This window comes from Populus euphratica, unplaced genomic scaffold (genome assembly GCF_000495115.2).
Source record: "Populus euphratica unplaced genomic scaffold, PopEup_1.0 scaffold22.1, whole genome shotgun sequence".
Lineage (NCBI taxonomy): Eukaryota > Viridiplantae > Streptophyta > Magnoliopsida > Malpighiales > Salicaceae > Populus > Populus euphratica.
In genome coordinates, this window is record NW_011499863.1 from 259,254 (window position 1) to 281,794 (window position 22,541).

The 22,541-nt window shown below is 34.0% G+C and overlaps 3 protein-coding genes and 1 long non-coding RNA gene across 13 annotated transcripts; 3 read left to right on the forward strand and 1 right to left on the reverse strand.

Moving 5' to 3' along the window:
- The first annotated feature begins 2,323 nt into the window (after positions 1–2,323).
- On the forward strand, positions 2,324–3,295 carry LOC105125286 (uncharacterized). The gene is made up of 2 exons (XR_842209.1): positions 2,324–2,460; positions 2,651–3,295. It is a non-coding gene; the product is annotated as an uncharacterized LOC105125286 (long non-coding RNA).
- A 1,425-nt stretch (positions 3,296–4,720) lies between these two features.
- LOC105125287 (probable WRKY transcription factor 43) lies at positions 4,721–6,467 on the forward strand. Its single transcript, XM_011025664.1, has 2 exons — positions 4,721–5,281; positions 5,738–6,467. The coding sequence occupies exons 1-2, from the start codon at positions 4,923–4,925 to the stop codon at positions 5,913–5,915; spliced, it is 537 nt and encodes a 178-aa protein (XP_011023966.1). The 5' UTR covers positions 4,721–4,922; the 3' UTR covers positions 5,916–6,467.
- A 2,307-nt stretch (positions 6,468–8,774) lies between these two features.
- Positions 8,775–12,397, reverse strand: LOC105125290 (SUMO-activating enzyme subunit 1A). Its single transcript, XM_011025676.1, has 10 exons — positions 12,123–12,397; positions 11,990–12,041; positions 11,698–11,893; positions 11,420–11,499; positions 11,169–11,285; positions 10,608–10,658; positions 10,063–10,129; positions 9,533–9,636; positions 9,334–9,438; positions 8,775–9,249 (listed from the first exon to the last, which is right to left on the reverse strand). Exons 1-10 carry the CDS (start codon positions 12,203–12,205, stop codon positions 9,133–9,135), a joined length of 972 nt encoding a protein of 323 aa, XP_011023978.1. The 5' UTR covers positions 12,206–12,397; the 3' UTR covers positions 8,775–9,132.
- A 4,911-nt stretch (positions 12,398–17,308) lies between these two features.
- LOC105125288 (squamosa promoter-binding-like protein 13A) lies at positions 17,309–20,957 on the forward strand. 10 transcript variants are annotated; one of them, XM_011025675.1, is made up of 5 exons: positions 17,309–17,326; positions 17,562–17,622; positions 18,195–18,704; positions 19,437–19,570; positions 20,122–20,957. In XM_011025675.1, exons 3-5 carry the CDS (start codon positions 18,286–18,288, stop codon positions 20,712–20,714), a joined length of 1,146 nt encoding a protein of 381 aa, XP_011023977.1. In that variant the 5' UTR covers positions 17,309–17,326; positions 17,562–17,622; positions 18,195–18,285; the 3' UTR covers positions 20,715–20,957. The 10 variants fall into 10 exon arrangements, with proteins under 10 accessions (XP_011023977.1, XP_011023976.1, XP_011023969.1 ...); XM_011025674.1 differs by having other exon boundaries at positions 17,311–17,326; positions 18,183–18,704; XM_011025668.1 differs by lacking the exon at positions 17,309–17,326 and adding an exon at positions 17,333–17,431 and having other exon boundaries at positions 18,160–18,704.
- The last annotated feature ends 1,584 nt before the right edge of the window (positions 20,958–22,541 follow it).

Below are 22,541 nucleotides of genomic sequence, written 5' to 3' on the forward strand. Positions count from 1 at the left end.
ATTTATTTGTTATTAAAAAAGTTGGTCAACAGAAATTACTTTCCAGTTAAAAGAAAATTTGGCTTGATTTCCAAGAAAGTATTTTTCTAAAAAATTTAGACAAAAAATATTTTTTAAAAATTATAAAAAAATTAGAAATGTCATATTATTTACTAATTATATCAAATTTTATTCTCAAATTTTTTATTGCTATATATATATATATATATATTTATTTATTTTAAATATTTATTTTTTAATTTCATTGCTTAAAATTTAATTTTTATATTAATTTTGATTCTTATTTTCATAATTGTTATTTACTTTTTTCTTATTATTTTTTTATGAAAAAATTTTATTTATTAAATTTGGTTCTCATTCTTTTTATTGTTATTTATTTTATTTGAAATAATTTATGAAATGTTAATTATTATTATTTTAATTTTTTCATCTTTTATTTTTTTATTTGATCTCTATTATTTATTTTATGTGAGATAATTTATGAAATTATATTTTTTTTCAATTTCATTCTCATTTAACTTTTTAATTTGTAAGATTTATTTTTTATTATTTTAATAAATTTGAGAAAAATAAAACATTAATAAGTTGTTTTCCAGCTCATTTTCCATAATATAAGCAAATATTGTAAAATATTTTCCAACTTATTTTTTATTATATAACTAAATATTAGAAAATAATTTATTTTTTTAGAATTTATGTTTTTAAAATTTATTTATTTAAAAAAATTACTTTCCAGAAAATATTTAGAAATAGAAATCTATAGTAAATTTTTTGATGATTTAGATATCTAATAAATAATAATAAAATATATTCCCTAATAAATAAAATAAAGACATCAAAAAAAGAAAATAAAAGTTGTCGAAAACGCTTCAACTCAAACGCTCTTTCCTCGTTTTGGTCAAAGCCCCAGACTCCTCCCCCCTCCCTTGGAAAAACAAACCTTGACACTCAAGACTCAAGAATTCCCTCGCAGTCACGAAGGGCTCAACCATCGCCACTGAAAGATGAGCTTGGTATTGTTATCCCAACTATATAAGAAACTTAGATTTCTTGGTGCAGTGTAGACTTTGATTGTCCAATAAGGTGATCCTAACATCCTAACAAGAATATTCCGGTCCCTGATGGCTTTGATTATGAGCTTTATAATAAGGATGGTGTGAATCGGGTTCTTGGTCCTAAAGCTAACTGTATCTCCCTTAAGGATTCTGCTTGTTGTTGCTTTGTTTTCTTGATTTCCAAGAGGAAGTATATCTTCACCATTGATGATGATTGTTTTGTAAGTTCTTCTTTCTGTATAACATTTTTTTTCCGCCATTTTAGAGAGTAGGGAGAGAGATTTGTAGTAATTGTTTTTTTAAAAAAAATTATTTAAAAATTTATTAAAATAGTATTTTTTATTTTTGAAAAATTATCCTTCAAAAAAATGATTGGAAAAAATGAAAAAAATCCTTCAAAAAAATGATTGGAAAAAATGTAAAAAAATAAATAAAAGAAATTTAAATTTTTATACTGCGATTCAAAACTGTGCTTCTATGATAAGTAAACGTGGGGTTGGACCGAGAGGGGGCCACGTTGAGATTTTCTTGAGTTTTTGATGTGGTGAAGATGGCTAAGGATCAAGTGGGAAGGAGATCAATGCATTGGCTCAGCATGTGCAGAATTTGCTTACACCATCTACGCCATTGTTCTTCATCACCCTTTATGATCTGCTCAGAGAAGGTGTTGATTTTGTGAGAGGATATCCTTTTAGCTTGAGAGGAGGTGTGCCTGCTGCTATATCTCATGGACTTTGGCTTAACATTCCTGATCGTAATGCTGCAACTGAGCTTGTCAAGCCTCTTGAACGTAACACCAGGTTTAATCAAGGAAAGAATCAGTAGGCACCATCTATTCTTAGAATCAGTAGGCACCTAACATCAATTGCACATTGGTTACTGATTCTTGGTCTTGGCAGTGATTTTGTCTTGAGTGTTGATTGAATTCAACCTTGTCTGCATAGTTTCGTTTTTATTCAAAATCTCTAAGGAAAGAAGTGTGTGCTTTTGGCTTAATATTTGTCTAATTGAATGTTAATTTTATTTCACACAGGTATGTGGATGCTGTTTTGACAATCCCAAAAGGCACCCTATTCCTAACGTGTGGAATCAACCTTGCCTTTGACAGGGAATTGATTGGCCCTGCAATCTATTTTTTTTAGATTAGTACGGTGTGTGTAGTTTAGGTTGTCTGTATCTTAATTAATTTTATAAATTTTAAAATTAATGATAATATAAGCTTTTAATGATTTTGAAATTAATGATAATATAATCTTTTAATGATTTTAAGATTTATAAGACTGAAAAAAAATTCGTACTGAGCAATTACACCTCTCAAAATTACCCTCCAATCTACTTTGGACTCATGGCTGATGGTCAACCCATTGGGAGATATGATGATGTGTGGGCTGGCTGGTGTGCCAAGGTAATCCTTCTCTCGGTTAGTTTTGATCTGTTCTGCTACCTAATTACTTATTGGATTTGAATGGTGAAAAGATAATTCTTCCGGCTGACATTATTTCGTTGCTGATTTATTGATCTCGTGAAATGTGATTGATAATGCGATTTCTGCTTCTTTTAATTTATATAGACCTTGATATTTATATCTAAATTAGTGTCTCAGGAGGTAGGAGCTAAGATTAGCTGGGTACCTTGATGCTTCAAATGATGGGCATACAAGGACCCTTTTCAATGTCCTGTTCGATGTGGATTTCAAGTAATCTGTGATCATCTGAATCTTGGGGTGAAGACAGGGCCTGCCATACATTTGGCATAGCAAGGCAAGCATTTCATTTGTGAATTTGCAGAAGGAATACAAGGGCGTATACTGGCAGGAAGACATCTTCCCATTCTTCCAATCTGTTGTCCTGCCAAAAGAGTGCAGAACCGTGCAGCAATGCTACCATGAGCTTTCGAAACTGGTCAAGGAAAATCTTGGTCCTGTTGATCCCTGCTTTCAAAAACTTGGTGATGCCATGGTTACATGGATTGAAGCCTGGGACGAGCACAACTCACCGGCACAAGAAGCTGCAGCTCCCGTCATTGGCGTTGAGAAAAGCTGAGTTCTCTCTTCAGCCTTAAGAGACAGCATTTCATTTAATTTAAGAGAGAACTTCATTTCTTTGACTGTTCTAGTTGGATGTGATTTCCTTTACCCTATACCATTATGCTCTGCTTCCTTTTTGTCATGCTTTGGATCTGTATGATCCAGATACAAAAGATTTGTGATCTAAATATAAGAAAGGATTGTCATTATTTTATATATGATCTTGAATTTTGGATGCAGCTTTTTTCTCAGGTTTTCTGGACTGGACTATCAATCTAGTGAATTCGAGTCCAAATCTTATCTGCTTTTTGATCAACTAATGAGATATTGTAAACGTTGTTAATCTTTTACCTCCTATCTGTATAATTAACATGTCAACTGTGGATTTAGTTTAAAATAGGAACATTGATCTTTTAAGATTTTCAATGGTTTATTAGAATTTAAGTGAACTAGAATATATCGTAACTTGTTTGAATCACGTCCCTTTGCAGCCCTCTGGTACCTTTTTTATGTGGGAGATTTGATGAAAAGGCCATTATATATGAAACATCAGCTGCAATAGTGCAAACTGCGAAGTTATCTAGTCCCGATTCCAAAGGTTAGGTTTTGTGGCGGCCTAGAGTTTGTGGGGTGCTGATGTGGCTTCAGTGTACCATCCTTATCAAACCCTATTACAAATTGCAAATAATTCCATTGCTGTGTGCTGCCTAACTCGCATGGTGTCCAGCACCCTCAAGGTGGCTTCTCCTTATAAGCGTTTCAGAAGATATTGTCTGCTCCTTTAATTTCGTCAAAGTTAAGGCCACAATAATTCCAAATGGGTGCCTAGTTTATGATAATAGATGGGCTTGGCCGGCATTGAAGCAGTAACTTGAAAATTACGTATGCTGTATTATCCTTGAAGGCAGGAAGAAGCCAGAACTCTCAAGAAATCCCTCTCCTACATTAAACAGCCATTCTAGAGCGCACAAGCATGATGATGGAAGTGGATGTATATGATCGATGCACTCCTCCCCTTGCCTTGTGAGTATGAGTTATTGTGAGGCGGCCTAGACCTAGTCGCCTATCGGAGCTAGCTGGATGTGTACTGAACAGCAACATTTTGTTTCCTTTATCCAAATCATGATGTGGGATATCATTATCATCCATTTCAATTCAAAGGAACATGACTTTTCCATGTAGCTTGCAGATATGAAAATTTGGTGAAGTCTGCTGTTTTCTTTGAAGAATCATAACCTAAAACACCAATTCAACTTGATGTTGCAACCTTAAATTGGTTTTGTTTAGAACGCAAAAGATACTCTTACTATTTGCACACGATAAGGGGTGATTTATTTTTATTTGTGAACGTGCGGAGTTCACAAGTGTCATTAGTATGTGTGGTTGAGGTTTAGCATAGAAAATACGAAAGTTAGGTTTGAATAGCTTGTGAATTTCTCTAATCCTTACGAACATCAAACATAAGACGTTTTTACCAAAACTATCGTAAATCCAAACACTGATGTGACTTAACTGCAATAATGAGAAGCTTTTTCTGTCGTCTTTGTACTATAACTCCCTGTTCATGTCTTTGCGTGCCGTTTACGACTCATCTTTCCACACACACACACACACACATGAAGGATGCATACATGAATAATGTGCACTAGCCTTTATAGATGATTTTTTTTGCTGTGCCAAGTGAATTGGACGTGGCCTATTAGCCGCCCACCTTTTTCTTACATGGTCTTGCCTTCTTATATTTGCCATAGCTTCATGTATATTTCTTCTTCTCGAAGTAAGTATAGACTTATGTGAGTGGTCGTAGCAGCTCAGGTCTTGTTTATACATATATAACATTAATGCCAATGGAGAAGTATCAAATATTCCTTCCTGTTTCTGGCCCATCAAGTCCTTCAGTTTCACCATCATCACTTAACATGGCAAATCCTCTAACCTATTTTCATGGTGACAGTGAAAATGGGGTCAAGCCAGAAAGTAGGTTTCAACATTTGGATGCTAAAAGCAGTGTTTCTCAGACTAGTAGAATCTGTAACGGTTCTGAGTTTAAGGTGAAACCAGGAAAGAGAGGAGGGGATAGTGATGATTTTAGGAAGCATAGATATGCATTTCAAACTCGAAGCCAAGTTGATATACTTGATCATGGGTATAGATGGAGGAAATATGGGCAAAAGACTGTCAAGAGCAGCAAGTTTCCAAGGTCAGTATCCTGTTAATCAGCTAAAGATTTGCTGGTTCTTTTGTGGCATGATTACTTAAACACACTCTGAACTCTCTAGCTTGTCAATTTTCTATCTTCAATTGAAGCATGAGCGTGCATTTTTACTACCTACCTGCCTTATTAATTGTTGTAGTTGGAATTAACTTTATTGGTTAGTGTTATTTCTTGCCAAAATTTTCCAGATGCTCTCGTACCCTCCAAAAAGCTAGGTTTTTTTTTTAAAAAAAGAAATTCACTCCAACATTGTGATCATTTTGACTCAGACATTATCTATAGTACACATTGAACAAAAGTGACTAAATTCATTGAAGACAGGACAAGGCTTGTGATATGTTCATTGCTTATTGAAAATTAATTTAGACCAGATCATAAAACAGAAACAAAATCATCATCCGATGGGAAGTTTGTTTGTTGAATATTTAATTTCGACTGCAGAAGTTACTACAGGTGTACAAGTACTGGGTGCAATGTCAAGAAGCAAGTCCAACGCAATTCTAAAGATGAAGAGATTGTTGTGACCACCTATGAAGGGATGCATAACCATCCAACTGAGAGGTCCTCTGAAAATTTTGAGGACATCCTGAGACAGATCCAAACTTACACTCCTTTTTAATTATGCTGCAACTTTTTCCTTAATGCTTGGATTGCACATAGACTACTGTAATTCTGAATTGGGGATGGAAAATAAATAATCTTCAACAGAAGAAAACATTGGAAGCCACTTCTAGCTATGGAGTAGTTCTGATGATGCTGGACAGATTTGGCAGATTCATTATATCGAGCAGCCATACAATGTTTAGAATTGGCATATAATTACCTCTGCAATTCTGGAGACTCATTACTTTAGCTCTTCTGATTCACAATTCTTGGTCAAAAGCAGGAGCAAAATTGGATACTAAGAAGGTTGGATGAAAGAGTATCATTATTGAAGTTTTGGTCAAATTTGTAAATGCAAATGGTTGGATAACCTATATCTATTTAAAATCTGGGATTGGGATTGGATTCATGTTGGAGCAGATTGAAAACACTCAACTAGAACCTTATGTGTATTTTACTTGAATCCATATTATTCTTCAGCATCAATTGCTTAACTGTTATATTATAGACAGATATCCCACACATTAAGGGCTCCAAGGAAAAGGCTGGGAGCTCAGAATTCAGGTCACCTTTTGTTCTAGATACGACATTAAATTCATGTTCTTCTGTAGATTTAAAGGGAGGGCATAAATTTATTTATTTTAAGTTTCATTCTTCAAAATCCCTTAAATGTTCAAGATCGTTCCCATCCAGCAAGATATTGGGGTAATAGCTCCATATATCATAGATTCACCTCTGTTTGACTACATGTATCATCACCAGTACTTGTAGTAGTATGAAAATTCATATATATCTGCATTATTCATGATAGTAAGGTAAGAAAATCTCCAATCAGAAGACAGATACATTCATACAAAATATCAAGGAAACATCAGTTGAATGACCTCCTCAGTTTAGAACCAGGCTAGAAAGTAAACAAAGAAAATATCATGTTGGGAACTCAATCACCTCATTGCCAGCCCCATGATTACCAAAACTCCTCTTCGAGATGATCGCAAATGCGCACACCATGAAAGCAATTGTAAGCCAACCCATAGCAACCATCCAGCTTGCCCCATATCTTTCTTGATCACCATTCAGAACTCTCTTTTCTTCTTGTTCACTTGCCTCCACCACCACCTTTTCTTCCTCTTTCTGTCTCTCAGTACCGTTATCACAAATATAAAAAGAAAAGGAAGAGGAAGATGATGATGATGATGAATAAGAACAATGACGACTAAATGGAGACAGCCCTCCATTGCTTGCTTCAACATCTTCAGTCTCATCATCAGAAGCATAAGAGAACACTGATCTAACTTCACTCTCTTGAACTAAACCATCCAAATTATGACATATCATCTCCTCTATCCCTCCAAAATCCATCTCACTCACACTACTCTCCATGGCCTCAAAAAGCCTCCTCCCTTTCAACTTGCCACTCTCAATGGCTGCCCTTCTCTCTTTCAATATCTCATCAACTGCCAAGTCATTGTTCTTAACCTTCCAAGCACCACCTCCTCCTCCTGGTGGAGACCTCCCATGTTGAAGTGAAGATTGGTCGCTTGGAGAGTTGTATAGGAGTTTACGAGCTTTAACCATGAGTTTTTGAGTCTGTCGATGCTCCTTGTAGGTTAAAGCTCTTTGATTGTTTTATGGAGTCCATCCTTGTTGCATATGCCTGTACTGTTGCTACAGTTAAATTATTGTTTCTTTTCATGGTCTTTCCATGGTGGGGTCTGTTTCTTTTTCGCATTTCATCATGACTTGGAATATTTTGTTGAGTTTTTGAATCAAGAATGATGTTAAGTTGGCGGATTTTGATTTGAACGTGATTTACTGGATTAGATTACAGAGGGATAAGAACCACCGACGTTCTGTTTTTGAGGTTTCATCTTGGAGCTTGTACGATTAACATGAATCTTGCTTGAGATTAATGCTAAGTTGGCGGATTTTGATCTGAACTTGACTTACTGGATTAGATTACAGAGGGACAAGAACCACCGACGTTCTGTTTTTGAGTTTTCATCTTGGAGCTTGTACGATTAACATGAATCTTGCTTGAGATTAATGCTAAGTTGGCGGATTTTGATTTGAACTTGACTTACTGGATTAGATTACAGAGGGACAAGAACCACCGACGTTCTGTTTTTGAGTTTTCATCTTGGAGCTTGTACGATTAACATGAATCTTGCTTGAGATTAATATTATTATCACAGAACATAAATCTAGATATTTCAGTATTCGAATGTTGATGACCTTTTTCCTCCTCTGTGCCATGAGATTAGTTATGTAATTAATCACAAACAAGGGCTAAATGACTAAACCTGTTTACAGGAAGGCATATTTCACCACTGTCATTGACCCAATAAATCTCGACTCCCCTTCTGCTCATGATGTTTGTCTGTAGTTTCGATACTGTTATGATGACCAAATGAATCTCTTGACCCACTAAATATATTCTTAATAATACAACGAACTAGTTTACAATTCTTGTTGAATATAATTATCTTTCAAATTTTCACTTTCTCCCAGAGCTTCTTCAATGGCCGCGGAGGCACGTACACCTGGAAACCCCACCAATAAAGCGACTATTTTCATCTTTCCTCGAGGATGCAAAGTCACACATGCGATGGCCACCTTTCTTATTTTGCTCTAATTTTACAAGACAAACTAATTGCTTATAGCCCACATACATGCTATGATCAAAAGAACATTTTGCACGCGCCAGCAATCAATCTTCCAGCGATCAGCTCAACGGGCAACATCCATGAATCAATATCACCAAGTCTTGTCTAGAACTATTTAGCATGGCTGTGGCGATGCACTGTGGAACGTACTCATTCGAGGGACACAGTTGAATCATTCAATAATAGTAACATTTTCTTAGGAAAAAGAATGATGATCAACAGCCATTCTTGGCTATATATTGCCCTGCCTCTGCCGCTGTACATTAGTTAGTTAAATATACGCAAGCGTGAACTGTTAAAAAGTCACTGACTATGATGAGCAACAATCTATGGTAAAAATAAAACACCAGAAAACCACTAGCAACAGTTGACAGCTAAAAACCAGTAACAAATCAATAACCAAGCTCCCAACTTTCCTGAGCTTCAGAATCAGCTTTAGCTTATCCTGTCACTGATTAAAAAGAGAAACTACAACAAATATGAAATCTCCTACACGGCAGTTGTCAGTATTCAGTACCCATACACTACTCAATTTAGTTCATTAAGCTTTCTCTAAACATGCCGTGATCAGCCTTTTGGGCGAGGATCTGATATGTCCTCTATAATGCCTTTCCCATCCACACTATCAAAGAAGAAGAAATTCTTGAGGGGATCCCCTTTGCCTGATATTGCTTTGATTACCTCCTAAAAGTTTTAATGCCACATATTAAACTAAATTAATTGAACACTTAGTAAGAAAACAAGTAAATAAATAGATTAGGAATTCACCTGTCCAAGGATTCCTCCAATGATGGCACAAACCGGAGGGAATTCTCTTGCACCCATAACCAATCTTTCAAGGAGGGCATTGGGAATGTGAGATTCATTCAGTGACTGAAAGGGATTGTGATAGCAAGGTTTAGAAGCTGCCTTTCTTTCTCATTTTTTCAAATAAACAAGCACAAATAACTGATTCCTACAGGCATACCTGCGCCTCACAAAGTTCCTTTTTCAGCTTCAGAACAGCAGGAAGGTCCTCAATACAAATTTCTCCTGGCTTGCGTCCTTCGTCCTCTTCAAACCTTTCAATCACTACAAAAGACACAGAATAGAACAGGTCATCTCTTCTACAATGGAGACAGTTTAAAAACACTGCTCGGATTTATTTGAAATCCCAACTCATCAAATGAAAGAAACAGGATTTCAGATTTTTCATCACAAAATGGACAATTCATTAGATTCTCAGTTCCAGAAAAGAGAAATCAGTATTCGTGCACTTTAGAATGAAGATGCATGAGTTAGGTTGTAATTAAGAAACAACTCATCCTTGCAACACAATTACAGAAAGGAACATCATATATTCCTCAGTTTTGTAGCAGAATTCCACCAGGAAAAGAACCAGGTAAGCAATAGTTGTGAACAGTTTAACAGTACTCTACATTCACCATTAGTTTGGACCTCCTTTTTAATTTTCTATTTTTTCCTTCTAAATAGCAATAACTGAATATTTAGCCAGACCTCTCATAGCCAAATAAAGCTTTGAGACTTTCCGGGGAAGCGATCTCCAAGGCACTGAAATAGCTTCCTGAAAATAACGGATCAATTAAATAAGTTGTCAGTAAAATGGGCACCATAGCAAACACATTATTTATTGTTTATGTCAATCAAAATCAGCTCAGACTTCCATTTCAAACCGATGCTAATTAACCATGAGCTTGGTAGCTATCCTTAATGAATATTACAAAGCTAATTTCCTTGGCTGCACCATATTTTAGTCCAAGTAGATTACTATAACTGGCCACTTGGTTCATTCTCTGTTGGTGTCCCCTTAATGGCATACATGTGAAGATAGCATTGATCAGTTTGCTACTACTCTCACCAATTACCAGCTAGCTTACCTATAGGGCTTGCTTAATTTAATAGAAGCCATCCTTTTTTTTAACAATAATGTTACAGAAGTTCATGTTTGACTGAATATACATTATGCACTTGTACTGAAGGAACAAGGCTGGATGAGGCCACACATTTGGCTATCAAATTCATTGGGAAGAACTTAGTGATACCTGAAAACTTGGATATTGCAGTTCGCATTCAGTAGTTCCATCTTGCCTTTTCTGTCAATAACATGAAATAGGGAAAACCCAGGTCAACAGAGCACACTATTTGAGGATGCTTGAAAAACATCAACAATTTGGCATCCCATGGGAGTTGCAACTTCATACAATAGATGTCAAAATTAAGTATAGGAGATTTAAGGAGAACAGTCTGGGTAAATGCCAAAAAGATCAGTGCTCAGTTCTACTTCCACTTTTTAACAACAAGGCCATTCAGAATCAAGGTTCACAAATAGACAGTACTTCTATAGTTTAATAACATGTTAAACTGGTATCTTCATCTCCATCCTTATAACTGAACATGAGGCATTCAAAGAAAGAATGACATGAATAAATGAAATTATAAGTCAGCATGAGCTAAAACAAGAAATAAACAATCTGCCACTCAGAACAAAACTGATTCAATGCTTGACTTTAAAAAAGAAATATTTGGATCAACATGATCCGGTTCCAACGTGAAAGCATGAAAGCAGAAAATCTGCGAAAATGGAAAGGTAAAAGATGGTTTACCTTCGCATAATTATATTTCTGCAAATCAACAAAGATCTCGCCACAACAATCTCTACAGTCAACTGTGTAAAATGATACACGCTTCGATAACTTCCGACACCTCTCATTGATCAATTTCTGCATTAAAAGCATAAGATTCGAAAACATAGCAAGTAAGACAAATACAGGCATTAAATCACAGAGCAGGAAAAATCCTACCAACAAGCACAATTATCTACACAAATTAATAAAGAAAAATGATTGACCCGTACTTTGGTTGCAAGGGAGCAGAAACTTATAACTACAACATCAAACTTATCAAAGAATTCAACGCCAAAGCTTGCCAAATCACCTGCAATTTCAATATCCCGTTACATAATTTCGAATTCATTGCACATGTAAAAAATTCTTATGATTTATAAAATTAGCAAACAAAAACATTTTTCAACCAATTCCAATCACTAAATTAAACAATCCAACAACAAAGTTAAGCATTAACAGTTACAAAACTATAAAAACAAGAAAGAGTTGTGGGACAGACAAACCAAACCTTTTTCAACCGAAACACGAACCATGGGGTTAAATTCATTCAAAGAATCACGGCAAAGCTCAGCAAGAGTTTTCCCACTACAAGCATTTTCATCAGGGGGCATCAAAAAATTAGCAGACAATGCTTCTTCAGTCACAGCCCTGTCATCCACTAGTGTCAGACTTCCAACTCCAGCCAAAACAATGTTCTTGCAAAACTACCCAAAAATAAACACAAAAACACTAAGCCCCATATTATCAACATTAAAAAAGAACACAATTTTAGTGGGTTTTAAGGTTGTAGTAGCAAGTACCTCAGTAATAGTGCCCTTCATTCCATGAACTAATATATGGGATTTGCTTAGTCTACAAAAAAAATAAAGAATGGGTTACTTAAAAGCGTAATTTCTAAATCAAATAGAGAAGTTTAATGAAAAAGGGTTTTACCTTCGTTGAGCATCTGCACCCCAAACCCTAATTTGGCGATCATACAATGCAGTTTCTTGCTCTGTTAACTCTTCTCCGTCCATGTTCAAATTGAGCCTAATCAAACAACGAAATTCAACTTTGGACCAAAACCCTTAAAAGGGTTCTATTTTGATGAAAGGAGAAATGATTATAGACCCGAAAATGAAAAGAAGAGAAAAAATCCCGACAAGGTAAAGAAGTTTTTGCAAGTTTTCAGAGTGAGAGAGAATTAAGGAAGTGGTTGTGTTCGGGTCTAAATAAATAGTGATGTTGTTGATCCATACTTGTGGTCTTGGGCTGTGGATGTTTACATGGGCCAAGTTTAGTAGCCTATGATTCTCTCTTGATCCCCTTGAAAAAAGTATTTCTTAAGGAGGTAAAACAAACGTGTAGTCGAAATGGAAATACGGGAAAAAAAAATTGTTTTGTTATGATTTTTAAATTTCCCACTGCCTGTTGTTCTAGCTATGTACAGCTACTGCATCAACTGTTATTATCGTACAGATTATGAAGAGTTAGGTCATCAACGATTAATATGCCTGAAAAGCATAGAAACGAGTGACTCTTCTTTTTTTTTTTTTAATTAATGTGGGTGTTCGGACCAACTTGCGCGTACCATGACTAATCCTACGGGCCCTGAAGTTAACGACCATATAAGCTTCCAGTGGCCATCATATAAGTAATCAAGGACTCGAACCTGAAAACACATAGGAAACAAACATCCCAAGTACTTACCACTTGGCCACCACTAGATGGTTTCGAGTGACTCTTCTCTTGAAATGATACGAGATGGTTTTGCTTCTTGAAAAATCCACAGTAACACCTCCAGCCCTGCATGTGAAATTAATGCTCAACTCCAAGAAATAATTAAAGCTAGCGTTGGATGGAGAACGTAACACAAGTAACATGTCTCGATAGCTAATTCAAGAAAGAATTGAAAAGGTCTTCACGAATAACATGCACACGTAGACCCATACACGCACACACTTTCTTGTACGATTGGCGACTCTTGCTCCTGCTAGATATTTACATTGAACCTTGATGAACATACCTGGGTCTTGATGATAAAGTGTAATACTTCCTTGTCATGATAGATCACTCATTATAGAAGTGATCTCAATCTCTTTTGGAATTTCCAGACTTCCAAATCACAAGATGATTTCCAGCCAAGCTTGTAAAAATATCTGTTGTTCAATGGCTCCACATGGGGCCTTCTGTTACCCTTGAAATTATGTAATGGCAGTCCATGGAATCGTGGAGAGTCCACCACTTTATTAATAGTGTTCGTCAGAAAAAGTGAAGAGTCGTTGCGGAGTTGCAGATTTTCATGTCACAGAGTACGTCTTGGATCACATTATCAATGAAGGACGCATAGAATCCTTTTTCTGAGCAAAGAACAGATAATGCGATGAGATGGGCACCGGTTCATAATGAAGAGTACAGCTAGCTACTAGATTGTGTTTAAGCGTACGGCCTTGTTCTATGACTTCTGTACAAACCAATTTCATAAGCACCGGTGATAATTCTAGTGAAGTAGTCAATCCAAGGATTTGTTACGAGCACCGGGGGAAATTCCATTGACATTGAAACAAAATGATTTTATACTATAATTTCTGTTATTTATTTATTTTTTATAGCAAAAAATTATATATATATATATATATATGTAAAGTATGTGCTTGTAGCCTCAAACTTGTATTTTGCTTGGTCAAGACTCTTTTTTATATTTATAATTTGATATATTTATACACTCAATCCTCGAATATATTTTATAAAAAATTGAGTGATTAATATTATGTCATGCTTGTTATTAGTGAAGATATTTTTTTCTAGAAAATCAAGAGTTTTTATGTTATGTGTGTTATTAGTTGAGATGTTGATAGTTAAAAAATTATTGGTTAAAAAATTAGTATTTGCATTGCATAAAAAAGGTACTAGGTATATAGAAAAAAATTATACATGCATGGAATTAGAGCTTAAAATGTTAGGTTCCTATCTGTTCAGTCCAATTTGATCGTAATATTAAAGAATTTTATTTTTAAAAATAAATAACAGTGCACAGTCGCTATTGTACAGGAATAACAAACAATTTAAGCATGTTTTTGTATAAAAGAGAGTCAAAGCTAATACAAGAAAATAACTAAAAATTTAATTTCAAATAAAAAAAACTAAAGATCCTGATATGATAAGTTTTGATATAATTGAATTGTTTTTTTAATTTTAATTATTAGTTTTGATTTGAATTATTTTTTTATTTTATTTTTTATTTTTGGCTTGCATTTTTAATAGTATCCTTACAGTTTAATAGTCAAAATAAAGTTTCATAAGATACTATATTAGTTAAAGAATGATTTAAAAAGCTTATTTTATATTATTTAAATTTCTACGTAATGCATAATTAAGCATAAAATGGAAAGAATATTAAATTATTATTTTTGAAAAAAATATATACTATAGTTTTATTCCTTTTCTTAATCAGAGACAGATGAAATACAACTACTAAAAAATAGAATTAATAATTAACATTACATTAAAAGTGAATAAAACTAGGTTTAGAGATTCCAATTTTAGCTATAAAACTAATAAAATATTAAAGGTATTTTCTGACATGTAATTTATATTTTGTATATAATTATAAATACATAGACCTAATATTTTTTCATGTACAAGGGCACCTATTTTCTAAATTAAACCAGGAAATTAGTTTTCCAGCAATGTAAAATAAATTAATAAATAAATAAATCACTCCATTTTAAAGCGTGCCGACAGTTACATGCATGAAAGAGGAAATAGATTTTTGCAACAGTGAGAGCTTCAATTTGCATGGCTGAGATGAAGAAAGATGGACACGTGGGGAACAAAGAAAAGCCCACAGAAAATCAATCCAGCCTAGAATTATAGGGGCTGGTCCCTACTACTGACGCTAGCAATTACAGCTACCACTGACATTGGTCCTGGTGGTTGCCCTCCTTTTTTGTATCCCATTTTACCCCTCCATCTTTTCTCTATTTATTTCTCCGACCCATCTCCCTTTAATTTATTTTAATCTAAGATTCTTATTATTATTTATTTTCTTAGCTATTTGCATTGCCCACGCGCACCCCTTCTTTAGCTTTTTATACCAAGGTGGGGCCCAAGAGCCATTTTGTGCATTTAATGCTTTTCTTTCCCGGCATTGGTGAGAGAAACTTGCACACAATCCACCCGCACCCACTTACACCGGAATATTCTCTCTCTCTTTTTTTTTTCTTTTTAAATAAAAAAAAGAGGAAGATTATTGCTAATATATCATGAATTTTCCATAGTTCTTTTAATTTAAATAAATACAATCAATCTAAGAATGTTTTTTAATCATAAAAAATAGCATTAGAACTTTTTTTTTAATTTATAAAGGGGTGTACAAAGCTAACAGTTATTTTTTAAAGTATTTTTTATTTAAATATATTTAAAATAATATTTTTTTAATTTATTTTAAAAATTAACATGTTTTATAGCAATTTTGTTTAATTTTCTTGATGTAAATAGCCAAGATAATGATTAAAATAAATAAATAAAAAGATAAAATTCACAGATTCTTCCATCGGTGGGAGTGAAATCAAGTGATGAAAGGTTTTCATAATGAGGTGATAGACCTTCATGCAGCTCATGATTCTATCGTTGTTTTTGGCTGGCGTCAAAGATTTTATTCATTTTCACTAGATTTGGCTTTGTATTTTGTTTCCTCCTTTCTTTTCTTTTTTCTACATGCAACTCTTTATTGTTATTTCCTTTTGAAAAAATGAAACGAGTGACGTGGAAATAAAATTGAGGGAGTAATTGACAAAGTATAAATCAGGCCTCAATTTATTCTTTTTTTTGTTTTTTCATCCTCTTGCTTGTTTTTAATGAATACATTGAACGAAGTTGATTTTTATTTATATTATGTGGATGAAAATGCAGCTTGACGCTGGTTCACATGTCAAGGAGCTGCATGAATTAGGATCATGATTTCAGGTTTATCCTGTTAAGAACCTATAATTGACCTTAGTATAATTAAATATATTATGTTTTTCCTGAGAAAACTTTCCTTTTTTTTTTTAACAGGCAACTTCACTCTTCATTACAATAATTATAATTTGAAATTACATTAATTACAATTATAAAATTTAAACTGACTTGATAAGTCAATATATAGAATGTGACAGATCTAAAATTTCTAATCAAGTTCTAATTTTAAAAAATAAAATAAAAATGATCTAATTTAGCCTATATAAAAACTCAAGTTGACATATAATAAAACCAAGTCTTCAAACCGTTGATTTAAAAAAGAAAAAATAATTTGTTTTTTAGTGTTTTTTTTTAATTATTTTTTTGAGATGATCCAAATTAATTATTTATTCCTGTCTTATCCCAAGTTACATTATATATCAAATTTTATAATCATGAAAATAACAATACTAAAATACCAGACAAATTATACTAATTTTCATGTTTCTTGAAAAATACATCATCATTCAATTAAGACATGAATGAAAAAACTGTCATATTTTTTCTCAAGAACATGGTCCAGGAATCAAGATTGTTCTTGTGAGATTTGCTTGTTAAAACATTTCCCCCCCTTGATTGTTTAATCATGATTTCCCATGAACAAGAATTACACTATGCTAGAAGAATCAACAAGCAAATGATTGAACAAACAAAATCTGGTGGTCCTTAACAAGAAGCAATCACATTCAATGATGCTGAAAGGAGAAAATATTCCAAACACAAACTTCCATCTCAAAATCTTCCTCCTCCCCTTGTGCAGGGCCAGGAAGCAAGAAAAGAGAAGAGAGAGAGCTCAAGTTGAGGATAGCAGCAAAGTTTCAAAATGTTTGCTTCCCACTCTCTGGTAAAAGTAGAGTGGGATACATACACACACCCATTGAAGTAAAAGAAATCCAAAAGGAAAAACATGCCGTGAAATGTGAAACACAAGGTCACATGCTTTGTCCCAGTTAGCATCAATATCCTTGTACTTCTTTTCTTGCCTCCCATAAAAAGTTGAAAGGAACAACCAACAGCCTGTCCGTATATTTTATATGTATTTCAAATAAACCCTAAACATGAAAAAGAAAATAATAATAATTATATTTTATATGAATAGGGAGGAGTGAACTTAATAAAGACAGCATATTTATCTTAGCTCTATTTGGCCCTTCATGGTAAGCAAGCAGTGACCACCCTTTTCACTGTTACTAAAATTTCCCACTTCCAACACATTATTATAACCAACCCTTTATGGCATTTTGGTACTGGTGGACATACAGGTAGTGATTTTTCAAACCTACCACGCACTCAGCTTTACAGCTTGATGTATTTTTATGTTGTCTGTGTTTTGTTTTGTTTTTTCCTTGACTGCTGATCACTTTTATGGGTTCTAAATGGAATCATTGTCAGTGAATGAATGGATGAATGGGTGGGAAAGATCAAGCCAAGTCTTCTTCTAGTGAACCTGTCTGTAAGTACTCTCTCACCTCTTTCCCTCTTTCTTTACTTATTTATTACTATTTCTTTATTTATAGTTAGTACTTAGTAGCTTTCATTTTTTAAGCTTCCAATCTTCTTGGAAATATATCTCTGCAAACTGTATTGCTGCACTCACTAAACAAAAAGGAATAGCCTTTTGTTGGGGGTTTCTTGTTCCCCCCTCCCCTGCTTGGTTGAGTAAAGAATACCATTCTGAGATGCTCATCCTTGCATTTCTTGTTTTCTCCAAATCTTTTCCGATTTACATTCTAATTCTAATTTTAAATTTACAATTCTGTTCACTTGAAATCTGACAGTTTTTTGAGCTACCAACGCAAATATGAGGATTAAATTGTTGTTTATAGTGTATAGAATGGGGGTTATGAGAGAAGGGCTTGGTTATTCAACTGTGCTGTTCTTTGCTTGTCAGGTTTAAATTGCTGGTCTTTACTTGTGCTGAGGTTTAATTGATTAAATTTGGTGTATTATTGTATATCTGGATGTCTCTTGATTTGTTTGTTTGGTTTAGTGTGAAATAATTTCTTATGCAAGGGTTGTGAACAGTGAAAGAGAAGTTTAATTGAATTGGTAGAGGTGGTGTGGAGCAATAGAAAGATAACTCTGAGGAGAGCAACTCTCTTAAGTGGTAGATTTTATGGACTGGAACTTGAAGGCAACTTCCTGGGATTTGACTGAATTTGAGCAAGGAGCTGTTCCAAGCATAAGCATAGATGCATTTGATAGGTCAACTAGCTTTGGAGTTAACAGGAGTGGAGGGGGTTTTTCTATTGATTTGAAACTTGGTAGGGTTGGTAATTCAAGTGATGAATCTATAATTAATTGGAAGCAGCCTGGAGTCTCAAAACTACAGCCCTTACCTTCTGGTTCAACGAAGAGAGCACGTGGAGCTAACAGTGGAACTCAGGTAGCTATGTGCCTTGTTGATGGTTGCAATTCAGACCTCAGTACTTGTAGGGACTATCATAGGCGCCATAAGGTCTGTGAGCTTCATTCCAAGACTCCTCAGGTTACAGTTGGCGGTCAGAAGCAGCGATTCTGCCAACAATGTAGCAGGTATGAATTGTGGTATCATGTTCTTAATTTCTCAAGTTCTAATAGTGCTTTAGTTATTTTGATTTAAATCTTGTTCTGATTATAAGTCTCCATCTTTTTCCATAGCTGCCTTCATGTTCTTACAGGGTTGTGCTCATTTTCATCTTTTTATTGCACTTCTGCATTGCTTTTTCTGAGTTCGACGGATATTTTCTTTTAATTTTAGGAAACGATGTACTGATAGAATCATTTTCTGTGCATCTTTCAAGAGGCTCGTTCTAGATGAAAATCAAAATCAAATTTCCTTACCATTACGCTGCATTTATTTTGAGACATGGTTTTAGCACGTCTCACAGTGTGATTTCTGTAAAGAACTGCCATGTGGTTTGAGCATGTATGCGGAGGAACTTGAAAAGGTCATTATTCTGAACAGAAATGGTAATTCCTTGAAGAGATTTTGTTAATTCCATGCAGAATTTATTTTGCGGCCTACTACAGTCTTATAAACTCTTCCTATGCCCCTGAAATCATGTATAACAGCATTCTTTTTAATTGGTTCTCTTAATTCTTTGTGGAATATGTGTTGATGACTATTCCACTTAGACTGGCTCCTTCCTTGGTTCATTCTTGTCCTGTAAATAAAACAGGCTTCATGTCTTTAACATGCATTTTATTTGATTTTTCTTCTGCATCGAAACATCTGTCCACCTGTGGTTTCATAGCAGTCTTATACTTTTACCACTCCCTTACTAGGTTCCATTCCCTGGAGGAATTTGATGAAGGGAAAAGAAGCTGCAGGAAACGTCTTGATGGGCACAATCGGCGGCGAAGGAAGCCTCAGCCAGATCCCCATTCTCGTTCTCCAAGTTTTTTATCCAATTATCAAGGTTTGTTACAACAATGTTCAGTGGAATCTTTTTCAGCTCTAAATCTGGATACTGGCACACACTCAGTTGCTTGACTTCATGGGCAATGATTACAATCATAGATCTTTATAGTTCATTCCAAACTTAACTGGTTGAGTGCCTCTTCAACTTGCATGGATGATGTCACTTAGAAGATGATGATCTAGCGGCCAATTTCCACTGCCAATATCCATCCTACTTTTACCTTTCGCCCATGCCGTTGCAGAAATATACTAATGATCTACGATTCCAAATATACAGACTGGACTTTGACTTGAATTTGAACATTGAAATTGCTCTCTTTCTTGAATTTGCTTAAAATCAATGCTTGTCAATGGAATTTTAAATTATTTAGCATGATTTTGTCATTTCAAAGTTGCTTCCATAATGCACAGAGCCAAACTGAAAGAGTTCTAAAGGCTTTCTGTAATTCATATTGATCTATATGTTAGAATATCAGATATGTCACTCGTTCTTGCAAATGACATTTTTTCGATTAAATAGTTAAATACATCTTTTCAACATTTTTTCAGGTGCTCAATTATTTTCATTCTCTAGTTCCCATGTATATCCATCCTCTACTGTATTGAATCCCATGTGGTCGGGAGTTGCTAGTACTGAGGCAGATGGTAGGCACCGTAATCTGCATCAACTTCCTGACAAACAGAACCTGTTCTTTGGATCATCCTCGAGCAGTTACCATGGAGGGAAGCAGTTCCCTTTTTTGCAATGTCACAGCCCTGGCCTTAACAATCAGACATCTCCCGAAGCTTCTGTCTGCCAGCCGCTTCTAAGAACCATTCCTTTGCCAGGAAGTAGGGGGGCAAGTAGCCATAGTATGTTCTGTGACAGGTTAACACAAATACAAGACTCGGATTGTGCTCTCTCTCTTCTGTCATCAACACAGACGCATGCATCCGGGAACCTCATGGTGCAACATAATTCAGTCCCTTTATCGCATCCTATAGGCCCAACAGTACATGATCATGGTTTAAGGCCAATTGATTCAGTTTTGGTTTTCAATAACAGGGATGCTAATGTCCATTTTCCAGGAACGTTTCAACCGCAGTCTGGTGGTTCCTCTGGCAACAAAGCCCCTCAAACACTTCCATTTAACTGGGAGTAATAGTCTCCTGGACTCCCATTTTGATGCACAATAATTTTGGATTCTTGCTGAAATATTCCTCAAGGGATTCTCATCTCTACTAACTAGAATGCTGGATTGTTTAAGTTCTTTTAATGATTGACAGCAAATTGTTCAATTTTTATCCTTTCATTGTTACAAAACCTTGTACCATATCATTCTGTGACTAGGAGATCTTCATCTGCTAGTACTAGCAAATTATGAATTGCATTTGAGAAATTGATATCAAGCTGACTGCTGTCATAAACTATGAACAAGTTAGGCGTGATGACTAATCTAGAATGGCAAACAGAAGAAACACATGTTGAAAAAAATATTGGAAAATTTGTTTAAAACATGGGTAATGGGTATTTTTGAAGTTAAGTTAAAAGTGGAGTTTATTTACTTTTTTAGAGTTAAAATTTTGCTAGAATTTTATTTCTCACATAAGGTATTTAATATTATTTAAATAAATTATTTAAAAAGTTATTGATTGATATATTTTGATGAAATCTAAAACTTTCAAAAGAGTTTACAAAAGAGTTTACTTTAGATAGGAAATAAATATAATTTTCTTAGTGTTTATATAGTAAAAAGTTACAAAATTAAAATTAAATTTAAAAAATAAACAAACTTGTAAAGGGAAGAAGTTTTAAGCAAAATGAGTATTGAGTTTAAGCTTATCTTTGCCTACTTGTGTTTCAGTTTGAGTTTAAATTTATAATTTTTTAGTCTATTATGTTTACTCATTTAAATGTAGAATTAGGTCTGGTTCATTAAGAATTATCTTTTCTAGTCCATCTAACTGTTTTGTTTAACCCTTGAATGTAGAACTAATCGATTATTTTATGAATTGTTTTTACATAATATAAACAATTTCTTCGACTTAAAAGATGAATGATCTAAAAAAAATCCAAGTTTAATTTTGGTTTTATAAAAGGTAATTAAAGCTGATAGCAAATGAACTCTAACAATTTTCTGGTTTCTAAAATAATTTATAAAAGAAATGAAGAAAAGTGTCATGAGGTTAGGATTTTTTTGTACTCTGCAGTGTTTTAGACAAATTTTTCTATAGAATTTAACACTCTTCTTCATCTATTTTTAGCTTTAACTCTTCTAGTTTTCAAATTTTATTTTTTTCTCTCCTTATAATATAAAGTTTATGTTTGATTTTTGTAAATAGGCATTAAGTACAATTCATTTTCAAATTTTAGCCCGTATTGTACTTTTTTTACCAAAAAAAACTTATTTTCAACCCATTTCAACTTAAATACAGCCTTAAAACATCAAGAAATTAACCTATCAAACTAATAAACCTCTAAAAAGATCTAAATTATAAAATTAAATTGAATAAAATATCTTATCCTCAATTTAATTTTGAATTTTTAGGCTATATTAAAGTTTGAAACAACCACTATAAGACTCTCATCACTTGGATTAACTCGTTGACACTAATTTTAATTATTTTGATGGTTGGAATAGATGTTGACAATGAGTTTTCTCTCTTTACATAGAATCCAGCAAGCTTTTTATCTCTTCTTATAAAAAATAAATTAAAAAATAATGAAAATAAAGTTTGGTATCAAAATTAAATTTTAAAAAACCAAAAAAACTAATCACCTATTAAGTGAAAAATAGAGGGGACTAAACTAAAATTTATGGAAGAAATTAGAATGTGTCATCTACTTTACTCATCATTTTCTTTTTTACTATGTTACTCTATTTTTCAATTTCATCATCTCTTAAAAAAGAAGAAGAAATGATTTACTATTAATTTAAGCCTAAAAGGTTCAATAGTTAAAAAAGTAAAATTAAGAACTAAATAGAAAA